Here is a 21,713-nt window from a genome sequence, read left to right as displayed (position 1 = left end):
AAAGAGCCCAAATTGTCGGCACTGTAATCACAGATGAAGAGACACAACTTAATACAAAACTACTCAAGCTTTGTCTAAGACAGTCCTGTTGCATAGACACAACAATGACTTCTGCGCTTCCCTCCCACTCCATCATTTTTATCTTTACTTCTGAACCTTGAGGACTGCCCCACATCTTCTGTTGCCTGATTTCCCCAAGCCCTGTTCACTTTGTGAAATCATTCCTATAGTTTTCATTGATTCCTATTCATTTGACTTTCTGATTTATGCATCATTCTCCTTTTTTTTGGGGGGGGGGGGGTGGTTCCTCCATGCCATATACTATAAATAACCAAAAGGGCAGATTAAAGACATGGTCACAGGCTTCGACTGCTTATGGGGCTATTGGGAAGTGCTCGAGAGAAGTCCAACTTGATGCCCTCCCAGCTTCCTCCCTAATGCCATGGCTAAGATTGTGATAAACTATTGGTGCAAACCGGAGATTGATCCCATCTTGCAAAGCGAGTAGCGCTACTGATCATGCACTAAATCACATTTTTACCTTGGTTGCTGCGTCCACGTTAGCACCCAGTTGGATCAGTTCAGAAACAACCCCTATATGGCCTTCCTTCGAGGCAAGATGGAGAGCGTTCAAGCCATTCTGTAAAAGAGACAAATGGAACAGTGTTATATCAACAGGGACTAAGGATAAATATATCAACTTATAGGAACATAGGAACAAGAGTAGCTCATCCAGCCATTTAACCCTGTTCCACCACTCAATGAGATCATGGCTGATCTGTATCTCAAACTCATCCACCCGCCTTGGTTCCATAACCCTTATATACTTGCCTAACAAAAATCTATCAATCTCAGTTTTGAAATTATCAATGACCCGCAAGCCTCAACAGCTTTTTTGGGCAGTGGCAGAATTCCACATGTCCAGTATCCTTTGTCAAAAACTGCTTCCTGACATCATCCCTGAACAGCCTAGTTCAAAGTTGAAGGTTTTGCCTCCTTGTTCTGGACTTTCCCACCAGAGAAAATGGTTTCTCTCTCTTAACCCCATCAACTCCTTGAATCATCTTAAACATTTCAATTAGATCAACCTTTAATCTTCAATACTCAAGGAAATACAAGACAAGTCTCTGCAACCTTTGGGGCGGCACAGTGGCGCAGTGGTTAGCACCACAGCCTCACAGCTCCAGCGAGGCCCACCACTAATCCTACACTAATCCCATATTCCTACCACATCCTCACCTGTCCCTATATTCTCCTACCACCTACCTACACTAGGGGCAATTTATAATGGCCAATTTACCCATCAACCTGCAAGTCTTTTGGCTGTGGGAGGAAACCCACGCAGACACAGGGAGAACTTGCAAACTCCACACAGGCAGTACCCAGAATTGAACCCGGGTCGCTGGAGCTGTGAGGCTGCGGTGCTAACCACTGCGCCACTGTGCACTGTTTATAGCTGTCGGACCGAGCTTTACTCAGTCCCAATAGAGGCCTCTGCACTGAATTTGAAGGGTTTCGCAGTTACAAGCAAAGTATTTGGAAAACCGCTTTGAATGTTCTCTACTGATGTAGTTTGTACAGCAATGCACCATTGCTGATCTGTCTCTCTCCTGGTTCTTCTTTCTCCCCAGAATGGCCTCCACCACCCTCCCCTTTGAAGTTGCAGCATTTCTAGTCAGCCATCTATGATTTCTGCAAACGTCATGCAACTTAAAAACTCCCGATTGTACGACAGATCTATAATAGGACTGAGGAAAACCCAGTCACACAGCTATTTGTGGATAGATTAGTCTTGCCAATTGATTCTGTGAGCCTTGTTGAACAGTATAACTGGCAAGAAAGTCAGTGGGAATGCTGGTGAACACATTTTAATATAAATGCAGGATAACATTGTAAACAGGAAAGCTAATCTCTACTAAATGCCTTGGCGTATGTTAGCAACTACACGGTCTTCTACAAACGAAAGAGTAAATTGAGTGCTCCCAATGCTGGACCGCAGTTAGTGGGAGCATGGGACAGAAGTTGGGCTTTAACACTGCTCTGATCATCCAAGCTGTTCCCTAGTGAAGCAAATCACCACACGGGGAGCGTAGGATTGCTGAATAAAGCCTAAAGAAATTTACTGATCACCTTCTAATTCAGGAAGAGACTGATCAATGCAGGCAAAACTGCTGGAATTAAAGACTGGCAGGCAAAACTGTACCACAAAAATGGTCTGTCTTTTAATATGAAATAGTTCGGGTGCATTCAAGGGACATTCCCAAAAGGGGCAAAGTAGGACAAAGAAAGTCAGAGCTCAGAATCACAGAATAATACAATGCAGAAGAGGCCCTTCGGCCTGCACCGATGCATTAAAACACCTGACCTGTCTACCTAATCCTATTAGCCAGCACTTGGCCCATAGCCTTGAATGTTATGACGTGCCAAGTGCTCATCCAGGTACTTTTTAAAGGATGTGAGGCAACCTGCCTCGACCACCCTCCCAGGCAGGGCATTCCAGACTGTCACCACCCTCTGGGTAAAAAAGTTCTTCCTCAAATCCCCCTTAAACCTCCTGCCCCTCACCTTAAACTTGTAACTGACCCTTCAAGTAAGGGGAACAGCTGCTCCCTATCCACCCTGTCCATGCCGCTCATAATCTTGTACACCTCGATCAGGTCACCCATCAGTCTTCTCTGCTCCAGCGAAAACAACACAAGCCTATCCAACCTCTCTTCATAGCTTAAATGTTCCATCCCAGGCAACATCCTGGTGAATCGCCTCTGCACCCCCTCCAATGCAATCACATCCTTCCTATAATGTGACGACCAGAATTGCACACAGTACTCCAGCTGTGGCCTTACCAAAGTTCTGTACAACTCCAACATGACCTCCCTGCTTTTGTAATCTATGCCTCGATTGATAAAGGCAAGTGTCCCATATGCCTTTTTCACCACCCTATTAACCTGCCCTTCTGCCTTCAGAGATCTATGGACAAACACGCCAAGGTCCCTTTGTTCCTCGGAACTTCCCAGTGTCAGGCCATTCATTGAATACTTCCATGTCACATTACTCCTTCCAAAGTGCATCACCTCACACTTTTCAGTGTTAAATTCCATCTGCCACTTTTCTGCCCATTTGACCATCCCGTCTATATCTTCCTGTAACCTAAGACACTCCACCTCACTGTTAACCACTCGGCCAATCTTTGTGTCATCCGCGAACTTACTGATCCTACCCCCCACATATTCATCTATGTCATTTATATAAATGACAAACAATAGGGGACCCAGCACAGATCCCTGTGTTACGCCACTGGACACTGGCTTCCAGTCACTAAAACAGCCGTCTGTCATCACTCTCTGTCTCCTACAGCTAAGCCAATTTTGAATCCACCTTATCAAGTTACCTTGTATCCCATGTGCATTTGCTTTCTTGATAAGTCTCCCATGTGGGACCTTGTCAAAGGCTTTGCTGAAATTCATGTAAACTACATCAACTGCACTACCATCATCTACACACCTGGTCACATGCTCAAAAAATTCAATCAAATTTGTTAGGCATGACCTCCCTCTGACAAAGCCATGCTGACTATTCCTAATCAAATTTTGCCTCTCCAAGTGGTGATAGATTCTCTGCTTCAGAATTTTCTCCAATAGTTTCCCTACCACTGACGTGAGACTCACTGGTCTGTAGTTCCCTGGCTTATCTCCCCGAATGACGAAAGAGAGAGCGAGATGAAGTAGAAAAACGGTACGTATAGACATATAGACATTCAGAAGGGAAGTGAAAAAAGAAATAAGGGAAGCAAAGCAAGACAATGTGAAGAGACTGGCAGCTAACATAACTGAATCCAAAAGTCTGCTATAGGCATATTAATAGTAAAATGGTGGCGTTTATTAGGGACCAAAAAGGAGATTTATGCATGGAAGCAGAGGGCATGGCTAAGGTACTAAATGTGTACTTTGCATCTGTCTTTACCAAAGAAGATGATTATGCCAAATACATAGTGACAGAGGATTATGTGGATTAATTAAGTAAAGCGAGCACAGATTCGTTAAGGACAAATTATGTTTAACTTGATTGAGTTTTTTTTATGAGGTAACAGAGAGGTTTGATGCGGATAATGCGGTTGATATGCTGTACATGGACTTCCAAAGGGATTTGATAAAGTGCTACTAAACAGGCTTGTAAGGTAAGTTGAAGCCCATGAAATAAAAGGGACAGGGCAGCAGGGATACAGAGTTGGCTCAGTTACAGGAAACAGAGAGTAGTGGTGAATGTTTGTTTTTCAGACTGGAGGAAGTATACAGTGGGGTTCCCCATCACTGCTTTTCTTGATATATATGAATGACCTAGACCTGGGTGTACAGGGCACAATTTCAAAATTTGCAGATGACACAAAACTTGGAAGTATTGTGAACTGTGAGGAGGGTAGTGATAGACTTCAAGAGGACATAGGCAGGCTGGTGAAATGGGTGGACACATGGCAGATGAAAATTAATGCAGAGAGGTGTGAAGTGATACATTGTTGGAGCAACAACAAGGAGAAGCAATATAAAATAAAGGACACAATTTTAAAGGGGATGCAGGAGAAGAGGGACCTGGGGGTATATGTGCACAAATAGTTGAAGGTGGCAGGACAGGTTGAGAAAGCAGTTAATAAAGCACACAGTATCCTGGGCTTTATAAATGGAGGCACAGAGTACAAAAGCAAGGAAGTTATGGCGAACCTTTATAAAACACTAGTTTGGCCTCAATTAGAGCACTGCGTCTATTTCTGGGCACACTTTAGGAAGGATATTAAGGCATTAGAGAGGGTACAGAAAAGATTTCCAAAAAGGTTGCAGGGATGAGGGACTTCAGTTACATGGATAGACTGGAGAAGATGGGGTTGTCCTCCTTAGAGAAGGTTGACAGGAGATTTGATAGAGGTGCTCAAAATCATGAGGCATCTGGACATAGCACATAGGGGGGACTGTTCCCATTGGCGGAAGTGTCGAGGACCAAAGGACACTGATTTAAGGTGAATAGCAAAAAAACTCAGAGACTGGTTAGGACCTGGAACGCACTGCCTGAGAGTGTGGTGGAGGCAGACTCAATTGCGGCTTTCAAAAGGGAATTGGATTCAAAAGGGAATCTGAAGAGAAAAAAAATTGCAGGGCTAAGAGGAAAAGGGAGGGGAGTGGGACTATGTGAGTTGCTCTTGCCGAAAGCCAGCACAGACACGACAGGCCAAATGACCTCCTTCTGGGCTATAACGATTCTATGATTCTATGAGTTTTTTGGGCTGATAGCACTCATCTGAAGCTCCTTGGGATGTTTCTCTATGGTAAAGGTGCTGTGATGATGTAAATTGGTGTTGGTTTGAGAAAATATTCTGAACATGTTGAGGGTTTAAGATCAGTTCTTCCATTCATCCTGACTGAAAACAACCTGAAATAAAAATACATTTGTGATGAATGTGAAATCAGTACACCAAGCGATTTAAGGGAAGTTGACTGCAGTGACTCTGAATACTCAGCTATCAGGTCTCATTCTGATACAACATTACCAAAGATAGGCAATTGGTATCCCAGCACTGGCAAGTCTATTAGCATAGGAACCACTGCGCCTTTTAGAAACATCTCCTGCAATAAATCCAGATGACCTTGTCTCTACGTTCAAGCAAAAGAAGCTCAAATATTGGATATGCCTATGTGAAAAAGAAAGTACGTAACAGGAAATATCTCGCACATTACAAATCACTCCAAAATCTTGATAAATTATTTAAATAGTTCACTTCCTCCTATAAAAAGTCCATTCAATTTTGCTCTGTAGCATGCATCGATTTAAGGAAGAAATCTATGAGATACAATTAAGGTTATAAACTGCAGGATAAATGCCAAGGGAGCAGTGTTGCAGAATTATTTTACGCAGATTATGATGACAAACATTGCAGCGTCTTTTGCTTTTGAATATGACTTGCACCTTAATCATTGCTTGGTCCCCAATTCTATATCTTTATGATTGGGGGGTGGATTGCAGAGGTGAAGTAAAAAAACTATATTACTTTTAAAATCACTTCCACATCATAGGCAACACACTTTATTGTTCAAAGCACTTCATGATTTGAAATGTTAAATTGGTTTGAAACGTTGCACCACTTGGTTATCCGCTTTTACCTGGAGCAGTGGTTCAAACCCCATATTCCATCCAACGCTAAGATCTTACATTACCCTTAACAACACCGCCCACCTTAGCTCTACTTTACCATCAGCACCACTGCTGAAACCCTGATCCACTGTTCTGTCACCTCAAGACTCAGCTTGGAAATATCAGCCTCCTGACCTCTTCCCGACACAAAGTCTAACCAGTCCAAAGCTCTACTGCCTACATCCTGTCCCACAGAGAATCCTGCTCGTCCATTACCACTTTCCCTCCTCAACCTTTCCTGGTCCGCAGTGCACTGAATTCAACATCCTTGTTCTCGTTTACAAACCCCTCCAATGCCCTGCACCCACTCCACCTCTGCAACCACCTCCAACAGTCTGTCCCAGCCTATAATCCTCTGCCTCGAGTTTCCTGCACATCCCTTGTCCTGGCATTGCATCTGCAGTGTCATCCCTACACTTTGAAATTCTTTCCCTAAACTTATTCATCTAGCGGCTTCTCCCTACCCATTTTAAAATCCACTTCAAAATCTTTTGGGCTGTGTTTTCTGTCAACACAAATTCTCCCACAATTGATATATGGAGGAGAAGGGATTAGAGCGATACAGGGTCAGGGTGGGAAGAAGTAATTAGAATAGGAGGAGGCTCATATGCATTGAGCCAGTTGGGCCGTATGGCTTGTTGCTGTGCTGTAGATGCTATGCAATTCTATGTAGCACATCATTCCATTCCCTCCTTTGTGAAGCTGTTTGTGACATTTTAATGATTCTTCAAGCCCCTGATGCTCACTTCACCGTTGCAGTTTTTTTAAAACTCAAATTTATGCCAGGTGCATCAGCCAATCTTACTTACCAATGCACATATAAACCCATGGCTAATCTACAACAACTTACATTTATACAATACCTCTGATTTCGAAAAGCTTTACGAGACACATCATGAGGCATAAGGAAAATGGATGCTGAGTCACCGAAGGAAAGATTAGGAGGGATGATCATCAACATGGTCAAAGAGATGATTTTTAATCAGGGAATTAAAGGAAGGGAGGGAGACGCAGAGACCTGCGGGTTTAGGGAAGGAAATTCAGAGAGCCGGGCCTAGGCAGTTGAAGGATGGATTTTTGACAGGCAACTGGATTCAGGGTTAGGGGAACATTGTGGTAAAATACAATTTAACTGAATGGTGGGACAGACTAGAGAAACTGAATGGTGGAACAGACTAGAGAGACTGAATGACCTACTCTTATTGCTATATTCCTAAGGCATGGCTACCAATAATGGTGCAAAGGGAGAGGAGCATGCACAAGAGAAATGGGAAAGTTTGAGGGGTTCTAGGATTGAAGAACGTAACAGAGATAGGGAGGGGCAAGGCATGGAGGGATTTAAACAAAAGGATAAGAATTTTAAATATGAAGAACTGGGGAGCCGAGGAGCCAATATAAGTCAGTAATTATAGATAATGGATAAGTAAGGCTTGGCGTGGAATAGGATACAGGCAACAGAGATTTGGAGGAGCTACAGCTTAGAGAAGATGGAGGATTGAAGATCGGTCAGGACAAAACTGGAGTAATCTAGTCTACAGGGACAAAGGCATGAATGGTAATCAAGTATAAAGCATTCTTTGACTGATGTCTGTTCTCCCAAAAGATGACAATGGAACTGGTTGAATATGCTATGAAGTTTCTTCCGTCAAGCCACTTCAGTGTGCATTTTAAGGCAGTAACCCTCTTATCCTTCAAACTCCTCATCCTCATCATATCCCACCATCACGGTTTCCCTTGGGAAAACATCTATTAACATGATTTTTAAGTACGAGAGTGGAAGCTTTAAGTTCACATGACTCACCACTATCCTGACTGTCCACCGCAAACAGAATTACCTCTCCCTATCTGCAGCCCAAAGCTGCTACAACTCAACAATAACTTGTGTTTTTGTAGCATTCTTTATATGGACAGAAACCTCACAGCACTTCACAGGAAAAAAGGGAATCCCAAACAGGAAGTGAGATAGATTTTTAAAAAAAATCATTCTTAGGACTTGAGCATTGCTGGCAAAGCCAGCATTCATGGTCTATCCCGAGATCCCCAGGGGTTGATTCAACTGAGTGGCTTGCTTGGGCATTGCAGAGGACAGAGTTAATCACTTTGGTGTGCGACTGGAGTCACATGTAGGTCAGACCAGGTAAGGATGGCAGCTTTCCTTCCCTAAAGGACATTCGTGAACCAGTTGGGTTTTTATGATAATCTAACTGTTTCATACTCACTTTTAGCAGTGTCAGCATTTTGTTGCCTGATTTTTAAAACTGAAATCAATTTTTTTTTTTAACTGCGATGGTGGGATTTGAACTCATCTTCTCTGGACTATTAGTCCAGGCCGCTGTATTACTAGTTCAGTAACATAACCACGACACTACTGTGCTGCTAACTTGTAGTCAGAGAAATGCGCTTTTTGAAAGCAAAAAGGAAAGAAGGAGGCTGAGGCATTTATTGCAGGATCGTCTTGCTTCCTCAACCTCAATCCCTCCTAACCCAGCTAAGTACTCTGTCCAATGCTTGTCAACCTCCCCTTTGCTCAGGCATTATTAATGCCTCTATAAAACTGTCCCCTCTTAGCCAACACTCAACCTCTCTGTTCTCATGAACTGCAGCACCAACTCCAACATCCCCTTCCATCATCACTTCACTACTCTCTGTCCATCTTGTCTACCACTCTCTGATTGTGCTCCTCCAATTTGGTTTCTATACCAGCCTCAACACTGAGACAGCCCTGGATCCAAGTTGCCAATAACCATCTTGTGCAATGTGACTATTAACATACTCATCTGAGATCCTTGCCAACCTCTTTCTGTGTCACAGATGCGATGTAATTTATGAAAATAGGTCAATTTGTCAAAATCAGAGGCGTGAAAAGATTAATGCCAACTCATTACTTTAAGTTGTGCAGAACAACACTGAATCTGGGAAAATTGGGAAGATGCCATATGTCCTGCATTTATATAGTGCCTTTCACAACCCACAGCATTTCACAACTAATGCAGCACTTTTGGTGTGTAGTCACTGTCGTAATGTAAAAAAAAAAGCAGCCAATTTGTGCACAAGCAGCAATGATCCGATAATCTGTTTTAGATGTTGGTTGAGGGATAAGATGTTGGCCAGGACATCAGGAAACCTCACCCACTCTTCTCTGAATAGTGCCGTGGGATCTTTTACATACATAAGAGGGCAGACGGGGCATCAACTTAACTTCTCATCTGAAAGATGGCATCTCCTGACAAGGCAGCCCTTCATCAACACTACACTGGAGTGTCAGTCTAGGTTTTGTACTCAAGTTTCAGGAGTGGGACTTGAACCCACAACCTTCTGACTCAGATATGAGAATGCACCACTGAGCCAAGGTCGACACTGTTAGATTTCTACTGGAAGCTTGGGGAAAAGGTTAAATATAATGACATGGAAATAGAATTATCTGAGTAAGGATTTTCTTTCCTTGGTGGCCCCATATGCCTAAGAATATCACAACAGAGTTCTCTTCAATATTCAACTGCTGAGAGGTCTGATCCATGGACTGCATACCTTCTTGTGAGTTTAATATTGAGTTTTGCATTTTCTAAATGTGGTTGTGCCATTCAGAAACTGATACAACAGGTAGGAATTTGAATGCAAAGTATCAGATCTTATGGTACTTTGGTGATGAACCAAAACTGTCACAAAAGGTAAAACTGAAATACATGCGGAATGCACAAACCTGGTTGCAGATGTTTATGTCAACTCCAGCTTTGATATAGTCAAGGGCCTTTTCCAAGTTGCCAGCTCGTGCAGCTCGTAAGTAGCTTGCGTTGGTGTCAGTCTATTTAGAAAGAGGAAAAAAAAAGAGCTGTTTAATTTGGCAAAATTGAATGCAGACCTATTGCTGTGGACTTCCTACATTCTGTGAGTAACTTTTAAAGGGAAAGGAGAGTTTAGCCAGATGAAATTCTCACCAACTCCATGTTTTCCCTCTGTTCTATATCCTATGCCCTCAGCAGAACTTTCAAAATATGACTGGAGCCAAAGCCAATATAGGAATAGGTGATTACAACATGATGGTGCAGTAACTTCATGCATGGATTGTAATTGACACTTATGACTGTTTTACTTCTGCATTGCAGATGGAGAATGTTATCAAATTCAAAGACAAAAACAGACAATTCTGGAAACACTCAAAGTCAGGGAGCATCTGCACAGTAAAGAAAAACATAGACGTTTTAGGAGTAGCCTTTCATCAGAACTGGAAGATATTACAAATGAACTTAGAAAAGTGAGGGAAAGGGGGAAAACACATACACAAGAAAAGAGTGAGAATGTGCTGTAAAGTAACTGGGCGGAGAATCAGAAATGATTAAATGACAGAAGTGAAAATAATGCAAGACAAAAGGAAGCATCAGAAAAATCAGAGGAATATAAATAGACAAGACCCAGAGAATGTGTAAAGAGTTGAAGAAGGATTGCTAAATCGGAGAGAAGGGAGCTGGAAAACCCGGCACAGCGGAGCAGGCTCCAGTGGACCAGGCTCCAGTGGACCAGGTGAGTTATGAAATGAATTTCCACATTGTCACTTAAGCTGAAAATTGCAGTTCACATCTGCCTAAGGACAGATATCAAACAAATTGATCCATCAGCCAGAAGTTACTCCATGGACGTGTTTTCCAAATGAATATTGATGCTTACTTCTTCACAAATAATTAAATAATTTATCGTATCACTAGTTCAATCTAATGTACATTGTTTGAGGCTCCCTTGTTTATAAGTGTAAAGAGAAGCATTTCAGAATGTCGCAGAAAGGCTGCGTACTACCATGATCAATGCCAACTCTATTTCTGATTGCCTATTATGATGCAGTTATAGTAATTTTAGTTAGAGATACAGAAACTTTCCTATAGTCTTCTCTCCAAAGGTGAGAGACAGATTCAGCATCCAACAAGAATATATTTTCTACTTAATACATTAGGCTTATTCCCCCTTGCACAATAGTGTTATATATCAGTCAGTCCCTTTATCAAAGTTATCTCAAAACCCGTAGAAGTTACCACTGCTGCATGCTGAATTAATTTGTTAATATTATTCTATAAAAATCCTGTGCATTCTGCAAAATGCTGTTCTTTAGATACTCCTGACAGCTCAAATTACACCTGCATCAAATAATGAAGGCAACTGCGAGGATACCAAGGAGGACTCCCTTCTTCCCTCCCAATACCACACTCTGGAGAAGTGCTTATGAAGTTAAAATAAGTCATTCTGATCATCACCAACCAAGACCAATGATGTGTTGGAGGACCTTCCTTGGCCGCTGAAACTACCAATCAAATGACTCAGTTAAATTAACTTTAAATAAACTTCACTGCATTAAAGCCTTTCCTTTTATTAGTTAGGTTGTGCAAACACACACATATCCTCTCCTCACCGCGTGCAGCGCCACCCCTCCCTGTCCTTGCCTGCTCCCAATCTTCAGCACAAGTCAGTGTTTATGAACAGACTTGGTTTTATAGACATTGAATGTTAATGTCAGAAAGCACTTTTCATGTCTTCAGGATGTCCCAAAGTGCTTTACAACCAATGAATTACCTTTGAATAGTAGTTATTGTTGTAATATAGGGAACGTCAATTTATGCACAGCAAGGTCCCACCAACAGCAAATCATCCACAAGATGTCCTGTGGCGACATCATCTGAAAACACGTCAGGTTGCATCTGTATGTTAAGGACCCCCAGCTTTATCTCTCTTGACCCCTCCACTGCCTCTGATTTAGAGTTATAGAGTTATACAGCACAGAAACAGGCCCTTTGGCCCATCGTGTCTGTGCCAGCCATCCAGCACCCAACTATTCTAATCCCATATTCCTGCACTTGGCCTGTAGCTTTGTATGCTATGGCGTTTCAAGTGCTAATCTAAATACTTTTGAAATGTTGTGAGGGTTCCTGCCTCCACCACCTCTTCAGTGCGTTCTAGGTTCCAACCACCCTCTGGGTGAAAAAAAATCTCCTCAAATCCTCCCTAAACCTCCTGCCCCTTACCCTAAATCTATGCCCCCTGGTTCTTGACCCCTCCGCTAAGGGAAAAAGTTTCTTCCTATCTAACCTATCAATGCCCCTCATAATCTTGTACACCTGAATCATGTCACCCCTCAGCCTTCTCTGCTCCAAGGAAAACAACCGTAGCAACCTATTTGTAAAGTGACTTGCTCAACATCCAGTATTGGATGAGGTGGAATCTCCTTCAATTAAATATTGGGAAGTCAAAAGCAACTGCCTTCGGTGCCCACCCAAATCACCATTCCCTGACCTCCCCCCCCACAATGCCATCCCCCTCCCTGGCCACTGTTGAAGGCTGAATCAGACCATTGGCAATTTTTGGCGACCTATTTGATCCAGAGCTGAGCTTCTGACCCCATAATTTCCCCATCACCAAGTCCTCTGATTTTGACCTCTATGATATCGCTCATATCAGCTCTGCTGCTGAACCCTTCTTACTTCGAGAACTGTTTCTTCCAACGCTCTCCTGGCAGGGATAGGCACTGACATGTTGCACCATGGATATTTGACAAAATTATTGACTCAGCCACAGTCATGGAGGCAATTAATCTGTATATAAAGTGTATAGCCAAAAATAATGCCATCAAAACACAATCCGATTTAAAACACATTTCTCCCTATAAAGTAGTCCAGCATACAAATATCAATCGAGAGCAGCACAACTGTATTAGCTAGCTAGCAAGCAAAATATTATGCAATGCCAATGCAAATTACTTTTGTTGACAGAATAGAGTTAGCCTACATCATGTCAAAGGGTAGTAGATGGACCTTATCGGATGACCTCAGTGGATTTGCACTGTGTCAGGAGTGCAAATTTATCCAATAAACCATGAAACTCAAGGAGAGGATTATTACTGCATTTATTGAGGTAAGGCAGTAGAAAAACCAGCAATAGGAAGACAGACCATTTTTCACATGCTGTTGTCACAAGACAATTTAACCCATGATGGGTCAATCTTTGTGCCACTTCTCCACCTACTTGTAATATGAGTCTGAAGACAGGTAAGTCAACACAAGTGCAGATATCTCCAAATCAGGAGAATTTTATAGGATGGAGCAGATAGGCAGATAGGACTTCAGAAGAGTCATGTAAAACAGAAAAGCAGAGTGGGAGAGGAAGGGACAGATAGATTTACGGTAGGTCGCCAAGACTATTCATCTTGACAAGCTGTTAAACTAGGTCCTGGAATTTAAAATACAGAAACAACAGACTCTCTCATGGACAAAATGTTATTTGCTCACCAAAGCTAGTGACAAAATTAGATAAACACAATTATAAATAAAGAGTGCCCATCACTCTTTAAAGTGACTCTCAAATTCACTTTTGTCGATATCTCAGTCTATCACTGTCGATTCTGATTCAACTCTGACAAGACAATTAACAAAAAGCTTTTCTGCAAAAAGTTGAGCAGTTGTTACTGAATGTATCATTCAGTTATAAAATGTTTAGTCACTATCTGTAATATTATACTCCAGACTAATCAATTTCTATCCAAGCCAAATCTCTTACCTGTTCGCTTTTAACATAAAGTTGCACTTTTAACATAATACGATACAACTTTCAAATGACATTGGCCACTCAAGTTATCTGCCCTCAACCTGAATAGTAAATGATGCACATTTCAGTTACTGATATTTGATATATTTGTAAAACTTGTCCTTTAATCCAATGCGCAACAAACAAAATCAGTTAATGACTTTCTAACATGGTCATTGAAACATAATACATTTTTACGATCTCTTCCCCGACAGTTTTTAAAACTACAAATGCAGCATGGATTTTGTGAGGAATTGTAAATAGTTCACCATAGATTAAAATTTATTAACGCTATCTGTTACATTGTATTTGCTAACTACTGTATATTGGTCAGCAGCATCCTGTTTTTGACAATATCACTCAGCCCCATTATACCATACTGTTGTATTCATGAGGAACGTACAGTGCTCACCTCTGGAGATTCCCTGGATTTTCCCTGCCTGTTTTCCCCTCAATACAAGTTCTGCAACAATGAGATTCCAAATGGATAGCAGCGGAATTGTGACATTTATATAGAAGTAAAAGTCCAGCAACTTTCAACACGTCACTGAGCTTGTGTCCCAAGTGAAAGCATAGAAGTTGAGACATTCCCTAAGTTATTTTTGCCATTTTTAAATGAATTTACATAACACAAGCCTTTAAACTTGTGTTTTAAAATAGAAACATTGGAACCAACGACATAGGTAAAGAGGGATGTGGTCTTGCAGTCAGAACTTAGGGAGCTAGGCAAGAAATTAGCAAGCAGGACCTCAAAAGTAGTAATCTCCGGATTACTCCCAGTGCCACGTGCAAGTGAGTATAGAGGGATAAGACAGATGAATGTGTGGCTGGAAAGATGCAGGAGGGAGGGCTTCAGATTCCTGGGACATTGGGACCAGTTGTGGGGGAGATGGGACCTGTACATGCCAGTCGGGTTGCACCTGAACAGAGCCAGGACTGAGTTACCTGCGGGACGTTTTGCTAGGGCTGTTGGGGAGGGTTTAAACTCATTTAGCAGGGGGATGGGGACCTAAGGGTAGACTCAGTTGGGACAAAATCAGACATTAAAATGGAAGACAGAAAATTAATGGATGAGTCTGGAAGAAAGAAAATGAGAATTAGAACATCTAAAAAAAAAGAGTTTGGCAGTGCGCAGGGTATCTATTTCAACGCAAGGAGTATAGCAAATAAAGCAGATGAGCTGAGGGCACAGATAGACACATGACAGTATGATATCATAGCTATTACAGAAATATGGCTTAAGGAGGGACAGGAACGACAGCTCAATGTTCCTGGTTAGCGGGTTTTCAGATGCAATAGAGAGGGGGATAAGAAGAGGGGGAGTAGCAATTTTGGTCAAGGAAACTATTACAGCTGTGAGGAGGGATGATATGTTGGAAGGTTCATCAAATTAGGGCATATGGATTGAGCTAAGGAACAGAAAAGGGGCAATCACACTGCTGGGAGTGTACTGCAGACCTCCAAACAGTCAGAGGGAGATAGAAGAGCAGAAATGTAGGCAAATCTCTGAGAGGTGCAAGAACAATAGGGCAGTAATAGTAGGGGATTTTAACTAGCCCAATATTAACTGGGATAGTTTTAGTATGAAAGGAATTAGGGAGCAGAATTCTTGAGGTGCATTCAGGAAAACCTTTTTGGCTAGTATGTAGCAAGTCCAACAAGAGAGGGCGCAGTTTTAGACTTCGTTTTAGGAAATGAAGATGGGCAGATGGAAAGAGTGGCAGTGGGAGAGATTTTTGGTGGTAGTGATCATAATTCAGTCAGTTTTAACATCATTATGGAAAAGGACAAGGATAGAACAGGAGTTGGAGTTCTCAACTTGGGCAAGGCCAATTTTACTAAATTAAAGAGTGATTTAGCGAAAGTGGACTGGAAGCAGCTATTTGAAGGTAAATCAGTGTCAGAACAGTAGGAAGCATTCAAAGGGGAGATTCAAGGGGTTCAAGGTAAACATGTTCCCACAAAGAAAAATGGTGCGACGACCAAATCTAGAGCGCCATGGATGTCAAGGAGCCTACAGGGTAAGGTAAGGCAGAAAAGGAAAGTTTATGTCTGACACCGAGAACTCAATACTACAGAAAGCCGAAAGATGTATAGAAAGTGGAGGGATGAAATCAAAAAGGAAATTAGGAAAGCAAAGAGAGGGCATGAAACAATATTGGTAAGCAAAATCAAGGTGAACCCAAAGATGGTTTATCATTAAGAGGAAGAGGATAACTAAGGAGAGAGTAGGGCCCATAAAAGACCAAAAAGGTAACTTATGTGTAGGAGCGGAAGATATTGGTATGGTTCTTAATGAATACTTTGCATCTGTCTTCACAAAAGAGGGGGTCGGTGCAGATTTTGTATTTAAGGAGGAAGAGTGTGAAGTATTGGATGTGATAAACAAAGGGAGAGAGGAAGTATTAATGGGATTAGCATCCTTGAAAGTTGATAAATCACCAGGGCCAGATGAAATGTATCCTAAGCTGTTAAAAGAAGCAAGAGAGGAAATAGCAGAAGGTCTGACCATCATTTTCCAGTGCTCACTATTTACAGGTGTGGTGCCAGAGGATTGGAGAATTACTAACTTTGTACTTCTGTTTTAAAAGGGAGTGAGGGATAGACTGAGTAATTATAGGCCAGTCAGACTAACCTCAGTAGTGGGCAAAGTATTGGAATCTATTCTGAGAGACAGGATAAACTGTCACTTAGAAAGGCACAGGTTAATCAAGCATAGTCAGCACGGATTTGTTAAAAGATCTTGTTTGACCAACTTGATCAAATTTTTTTGAAGAAGTAACAAGGAAGATAGGTGAGGGTAGTGCTACATGGATTTTAGCAAGGCTTTTGACAAGGTCCCACATGGCAGACATGTTAAAAAAAAACCCATGGGATCCAGGGAAATGCAGCAAGGTGGATACAAAATTGGCTCAGTGGCAGGAAACAAAGAGTAATTGTTGACAGCTGTTTTAGCAACTGGAGAGCTGTTTCCAGTAGTGTTCCACAGGGCTCAGTACTGGGTCCTCTACTTTTTGTGGTGTATATTAACGATTTGGACGTAAATGTAGGGGACATGATCAAGAAGTTTGCAGACAACATAAAGATTGGCCGTGTGGTAGATAGCGAGGAGGATAGCTGTAGACTGCAGGAAGATATTAATGGTCTGGCCAGATGGGCAGAAAGGTGGCAAATGGAATTCAACTTGGAGACGTGTGAGGTAATGCATTTGCGGAGGTCAAACAAGGAATATGCGATTAATGGGAAAATACTGAGAATTGTGGAGGAAGTAAGGGACCTTGGAGTGAATGTCCACAGATCCCTGAAGGTAGCAGGACAGGTCGATAAGGTGGTTAAGAAGGAATATGGAACCCTTTCCTTTATTAGCTGAGGTATAGAATACAAGAGCAGGGAGGTTATGCTGTATAACTCATTGGTTAGGTCACAACTTGAGTACTGTGTGCAGTTCTGGTCACCTCATTACAGAATTGCACTACAGAGGGTACAGAGGAGACTTACAAGGATGTTGCCAGGACTGGCAAAATGCAACTATGAGGAAAGATTGGATGGACTGGGGTTCTTCTCCTTAGAACAGAGAATGCTGAGGGACGATCTGATTGAAATGTACAAAATTTTGAGGCCTGGATAGAGTGGAGGTGAAGGGTCTATTCACTTTAGCAGAAAGGTCAGTGATGAGGGGGCATAAATTTAAAGTGATTGGTAGAAAGATTAGAGGGGAGATGAGGAAAAACTTTTTCACCAGAGGGTGGTGATGGCCTGGAACTCACTGCCTGAAAGCGTAGTTGAGACAGAGACCCTCAACTCATTTAAAAGGAGTCTGGATATGCACTTCAAGTGCCGTAATCTGCAGGGCTACGGCCCAAATGCTGGAAGGTGGGATGAGAATTTTGGCCGGCACAGACACGATGTGCTATGTGGCCTCTTTCTGCGCCTTGAACGTTCCATGATTTTATTCTATAACACAGCCCAGCGCTGACATTATTAGAACGCTCCCAGATTCACACATGCGCAGAATGGACTCTTGCTGTCAGTATGGTGCTGCACATGCACAGCCTACATCAGCACTCGCCTTGCCAGGACTAACATGTGCATGCGCACGGAAACGGCATTGCATACTGCAATGTGTGCTCGCCGCTCGCTCCCCGCTTCACCCCTTGACCTACCTGTGGCCCACTCACTCCCTGTCTCGCTACTTCACTTCCCTTGGCCGCTCACTCCCGCTTCACCCCCACCCCCCTCCCCCCACTTATCTGTGGGCCAGTCGCTCCCGGCCTTGCTGCTTCTTTGCCTCTGCTTCCTCGCTCCCTCCTGCGATCGTCACCTTTCTTCCCCGCATGGGGGAAGCAGGGAAGAGAGAGAGTGACAGGATAGGCAGGGGAGGGGAGGGAGACTGCGAGTGGGAGCAGAGGCAGAGGGGATGAAGTGGCGAGGCCGGGAGCAAGTGGTGGGATGGGGTTGAAGCAGGGAGCGAGAGGCCAAGGGGAGTGAAGTGGTAAGGCTTTAATACTCTAAGAGATGTCCAAGTTCCTCCATTTCTGGCCTCAGAGTCATAACGACACATAAGGCAGCTATTTGGCCCAAAGAATCCATGCCAGCTCTCTGTAGAGGCATTCAAATCAGTCTCACTTCCCTGCTGTATCCCCATTGCCCTGTAAGCCTATTTCCCTCGTGCCCATGCAATTGCATTTTGAAATCATTCATCATCTCTGCTTCCTCCACCCTCATTGGCAGCAAGTGCCAGGTCATTTCCACTATTTTTATTATTAGTTTGCGGGATGTGGGCGTCGCTGGCTAGACCAGCATTTATTGCCCAATCCTAACTGCCCTTGAACTGAATGGCTTGTTAGGCCATTTCAGAGGGCATTTAAGAGTCAACCACATTGCTGTGGGTCTAGACCAGTTAAGGATGGCAGATTTCCTTCCCTAAAAAGACAATAGTGAACCAGATGGGTTTTTACAACAATTGACAATGGTTTCATGGTCACCATTAGGCTAGCTTTTAATTTGAAATTTATTGATTGAATTCAAATTTCACCATCTGCTGTGTGGGATTCGATCCCATGTCCCGAGAGAATTAGCCTGGGATCTGGATTACTAGTCCAATGACATTACACTACCCCACCACCTCCCTGGTGCTGCATAAAAAAGTTCTCCCTCACATTCCCCCTGCATCTCCTGCCCAAAACCATAAATGGGAAGAGCTTTTATCTACCTTATCCAAGCCTGTCATAATCTGTACACCTCTATCAAATTTTCTTTCAATTTCCTTTGCTCCAAAGAGAACAAACCCAACTCCTCCAACCTAATCTTGTAACTAAATTCCCCCATCCCTGGAACCATTCTGGTAAATCTCCTCTGCATATTGTTGAGGACCATCACATCCTTCCTGAGGTGTGGTGACCAGAACGGGACGCAATACTCTAGTTGTGGCCTAACCAGAGCTTTATAAAGGTTCAGCATAATGTCCCTGCTTTTGTACTCAACACCTCTATTTATGAAGCCCAAGATCACATAGACTTTGCTGACTGCTCTCTCAATATGTCCGACCACCTTCAACGATCTATGCACACAGACCCCCCAGGTCCTCCTGTCCCTGTACACTCTTTGGAACTGCACTATTTAGTTAATATTGCCTCTCCCTATCCCCTTTTCCAAAAAAGCATTACTTCACATTTCATTGTATTAAATTCCATCTGCCACATGTCTGCCCATTTTGCTAGCATATCTGTGCCCTGTGGAGTTGATTGGTATCATCCTCACTGTCTGCCATACCTTCAAGACTGACATCATCAGCCACCTTTAAAATGTTACAATGTATTTCAATATCCAAGTAATTTATTTATATCAAAAAAATCCATGGTCCTAGCACTGACCCTTGGGGAACACCATTTTCTACCATCCTCCGGTCTGAAAAACAGCCATTTACCAGGACTCGCTGTTGACTGTCCTTAAGCCAATTTTTTAAACAAGCTGACACTGACCCTCCTATTCCATGAGCCTCAATTTTGTCAATCAGCCTTTTATGTGGTACTTTGTCAAAGGCTTTCTTAAAATCTATACAGACAACATACATGCATTGTTTTGCCTTCATCAACCTTCTCTATTACTTCATCAAAAAAACCAACTAAATTAGTCCTGCACGATCTGCCTTTTACAAATCCATGCTGGTTCTCCTTAATTAACTTGTACCTCTCCAAGTGCCTGTTGATTTTTCCCTTGATTATTGTTTCTAAAACCTTACCCACCACTGATGTTAAACTGACTGGCCTGGAGTTACCAGGAATGACCTTACACACTTTCTTGAATAAGGATGTCACATTTGCCACTCTCAATCCTCTGACACCTCCCCTGTCTAGCGTCTAGGGAAGTTTCGAAGATTATGGCAAGCCGTTCTGCTATCTCCTCTCCCACTTCCTTTAGCAACCTGGGATGCAAGGCATCCGGACCATAGGACTTATCCACTCTAAGCATAGCCAGCCTTTCCAGTACATCCTGCCTAGCAATGTTCACCTCATCTACTACCTCTACCATCTCTGCTTCTACCAATATTTTGTCAGCAGCCTTTTCCTTAGTAAAAATCGATACAAAGTATTCATCAAGTATTGTAGCCTTGCCCTGCACCTCTAAGCATATATCACCCTTTTTACCTCGAATAGGCCCCACCCCACCTCTTACCACCCATTTACTATTTACATGCTGGTAGAACATTTTTGGGTTCCTTTTTATTTCGATTGCCATTCTATTCTCATATTCTCTCTTTGCCAGTCATATTGTCTTCTTCACTTCCCCTCTCAACTGATTGTATTCGGCCAGGTTCTCACTTGAAGAATTCTCCTGACATGCATCATATGCCCTTTTTTTTTGATCATAATCTCTAACACCTTTCGCTTTGTTTGGAATGTACCTAGCCTGTAACTGAAACATCGCCTCCTTAAAGATCATCCATGGCTCTGTTATAGCTTTTCCGATCAATCTTTAGTTCCATCACACATCATTCATGCACATCTCCAAGTTTCATTCGTCCATTAGCAGCTGTGCCTTCAGTTTCCTATGCCTTAAGTTATGCAATTCTTCCCTAAACCTTTCCACCTCTCTCACTCTCTCTCTAGAGCACTGCATAAAACATATTTTTTGACCAAACTTTTGGTTACCTATCCTAATATCCTGTTATATGGTTTGATGTCATATTTTGTTTGATCATGCTCCTGTGAAACACCTTGAGACACTTCACTATGTTAGAGGTGCTGTATAAATACAAATTATTGTTGTTGTAATTTTTTTATAGTGATGTTGGTTGAGGGATAAATATTGGCTAGAATACCTGGCAGAACTCCCCTGCTCTTCTTTGAAATACTGTCATGGAATCTGTTATGTCCACTGAAGGGACAGACAGGGCATCAGTCTAACACCTCATCTGAAAGATGACACCTTCAATAGTGCAGCTCTACCTTCATATTTCACTGTGTCAGCCATGATTATATACTCAAATCTCTAAAATGGGATTTCAACCTCTAACTCAGAGACAGGTGTGCTAGCACTGAGCCACAGGCAGCACCTCGAAGCAGTGGGACGCCATGTATGCCGTGTAAGACGGCACCAAGCTTCTTCGAGACAGTTTTAGCAATGGTTGTGATGTGCGGGAATCCAGTTTGACATCAGTTGCATCTGGTTGCACCAAGATCTTTCAGCACTTGATGCTGACAGTAAATGCAAAAAGTGGAAAATATTCCCTTATTCCACACCAACTTTGCTTATTTTGAAAAACACAAAAAATGCAACTCTCCTCCGCAAAAAAAGCGATGGCAATTGTGTAAACACTAGTGTGTGTTTTGATATAGACAGTAATTTGGGAAACAGCAATACTGAGACTACAGTACTACATGCACACAAACAGTGCTCCATTGCAGCTAGCCTTTCATAGTCCAATAAATACTATTGATCAAAGCTTGCCCATTTAGTGTGGCCATGGGTCTACGCCT

At 42.6% G+C, this 21,713-nt stretch overlaps 1 protein-coding gene across 1 annotated transcript in view; it reads right to left on the bottom strand.

Annotated features, from left to right (window-relative positions):
* Positions 1-21,713, bottom strand: part of ank3b (ankyrin 3b) — a 439,316-nt gene that overhangs the window by 257,281 nt on the left and 160,322 nt on the right. The window contains exons 2-3 of the mRNA XM_068052458.1: positions 9,875-9,976; positions 542-640 (exon numbers count right to left, since the gene is read on the bottom strand). Of these exons, the coding sequence (XP_067908559.1) occupies positions 542-640; positions 9,875-9,976 (201 nt within the window). The remainder of the gene's footprint in view (positions 1-541; positions 641-9,874; positions 9,977-21,713) is intronic.

This window comes from Heterodontus francisci, chromosome 20, assembly GCF_036365525.1.
Source record: "Heterodontus francisci isolate sHetFra1 chromosome 20, sHetFra1.hap1, whole genome shotgun sequence".
NCBI classification, from domain to species: domain Eukaryota; kingdom Metazoa; phylum Chordata; class Chondrichthyes; order Heterodontiformes; family Heterodontidae; genus Heterodontus; species Heterodontus francisci.
This window is presented reverse-complemented; position numbering and strand designations above follow the sequence as displayed.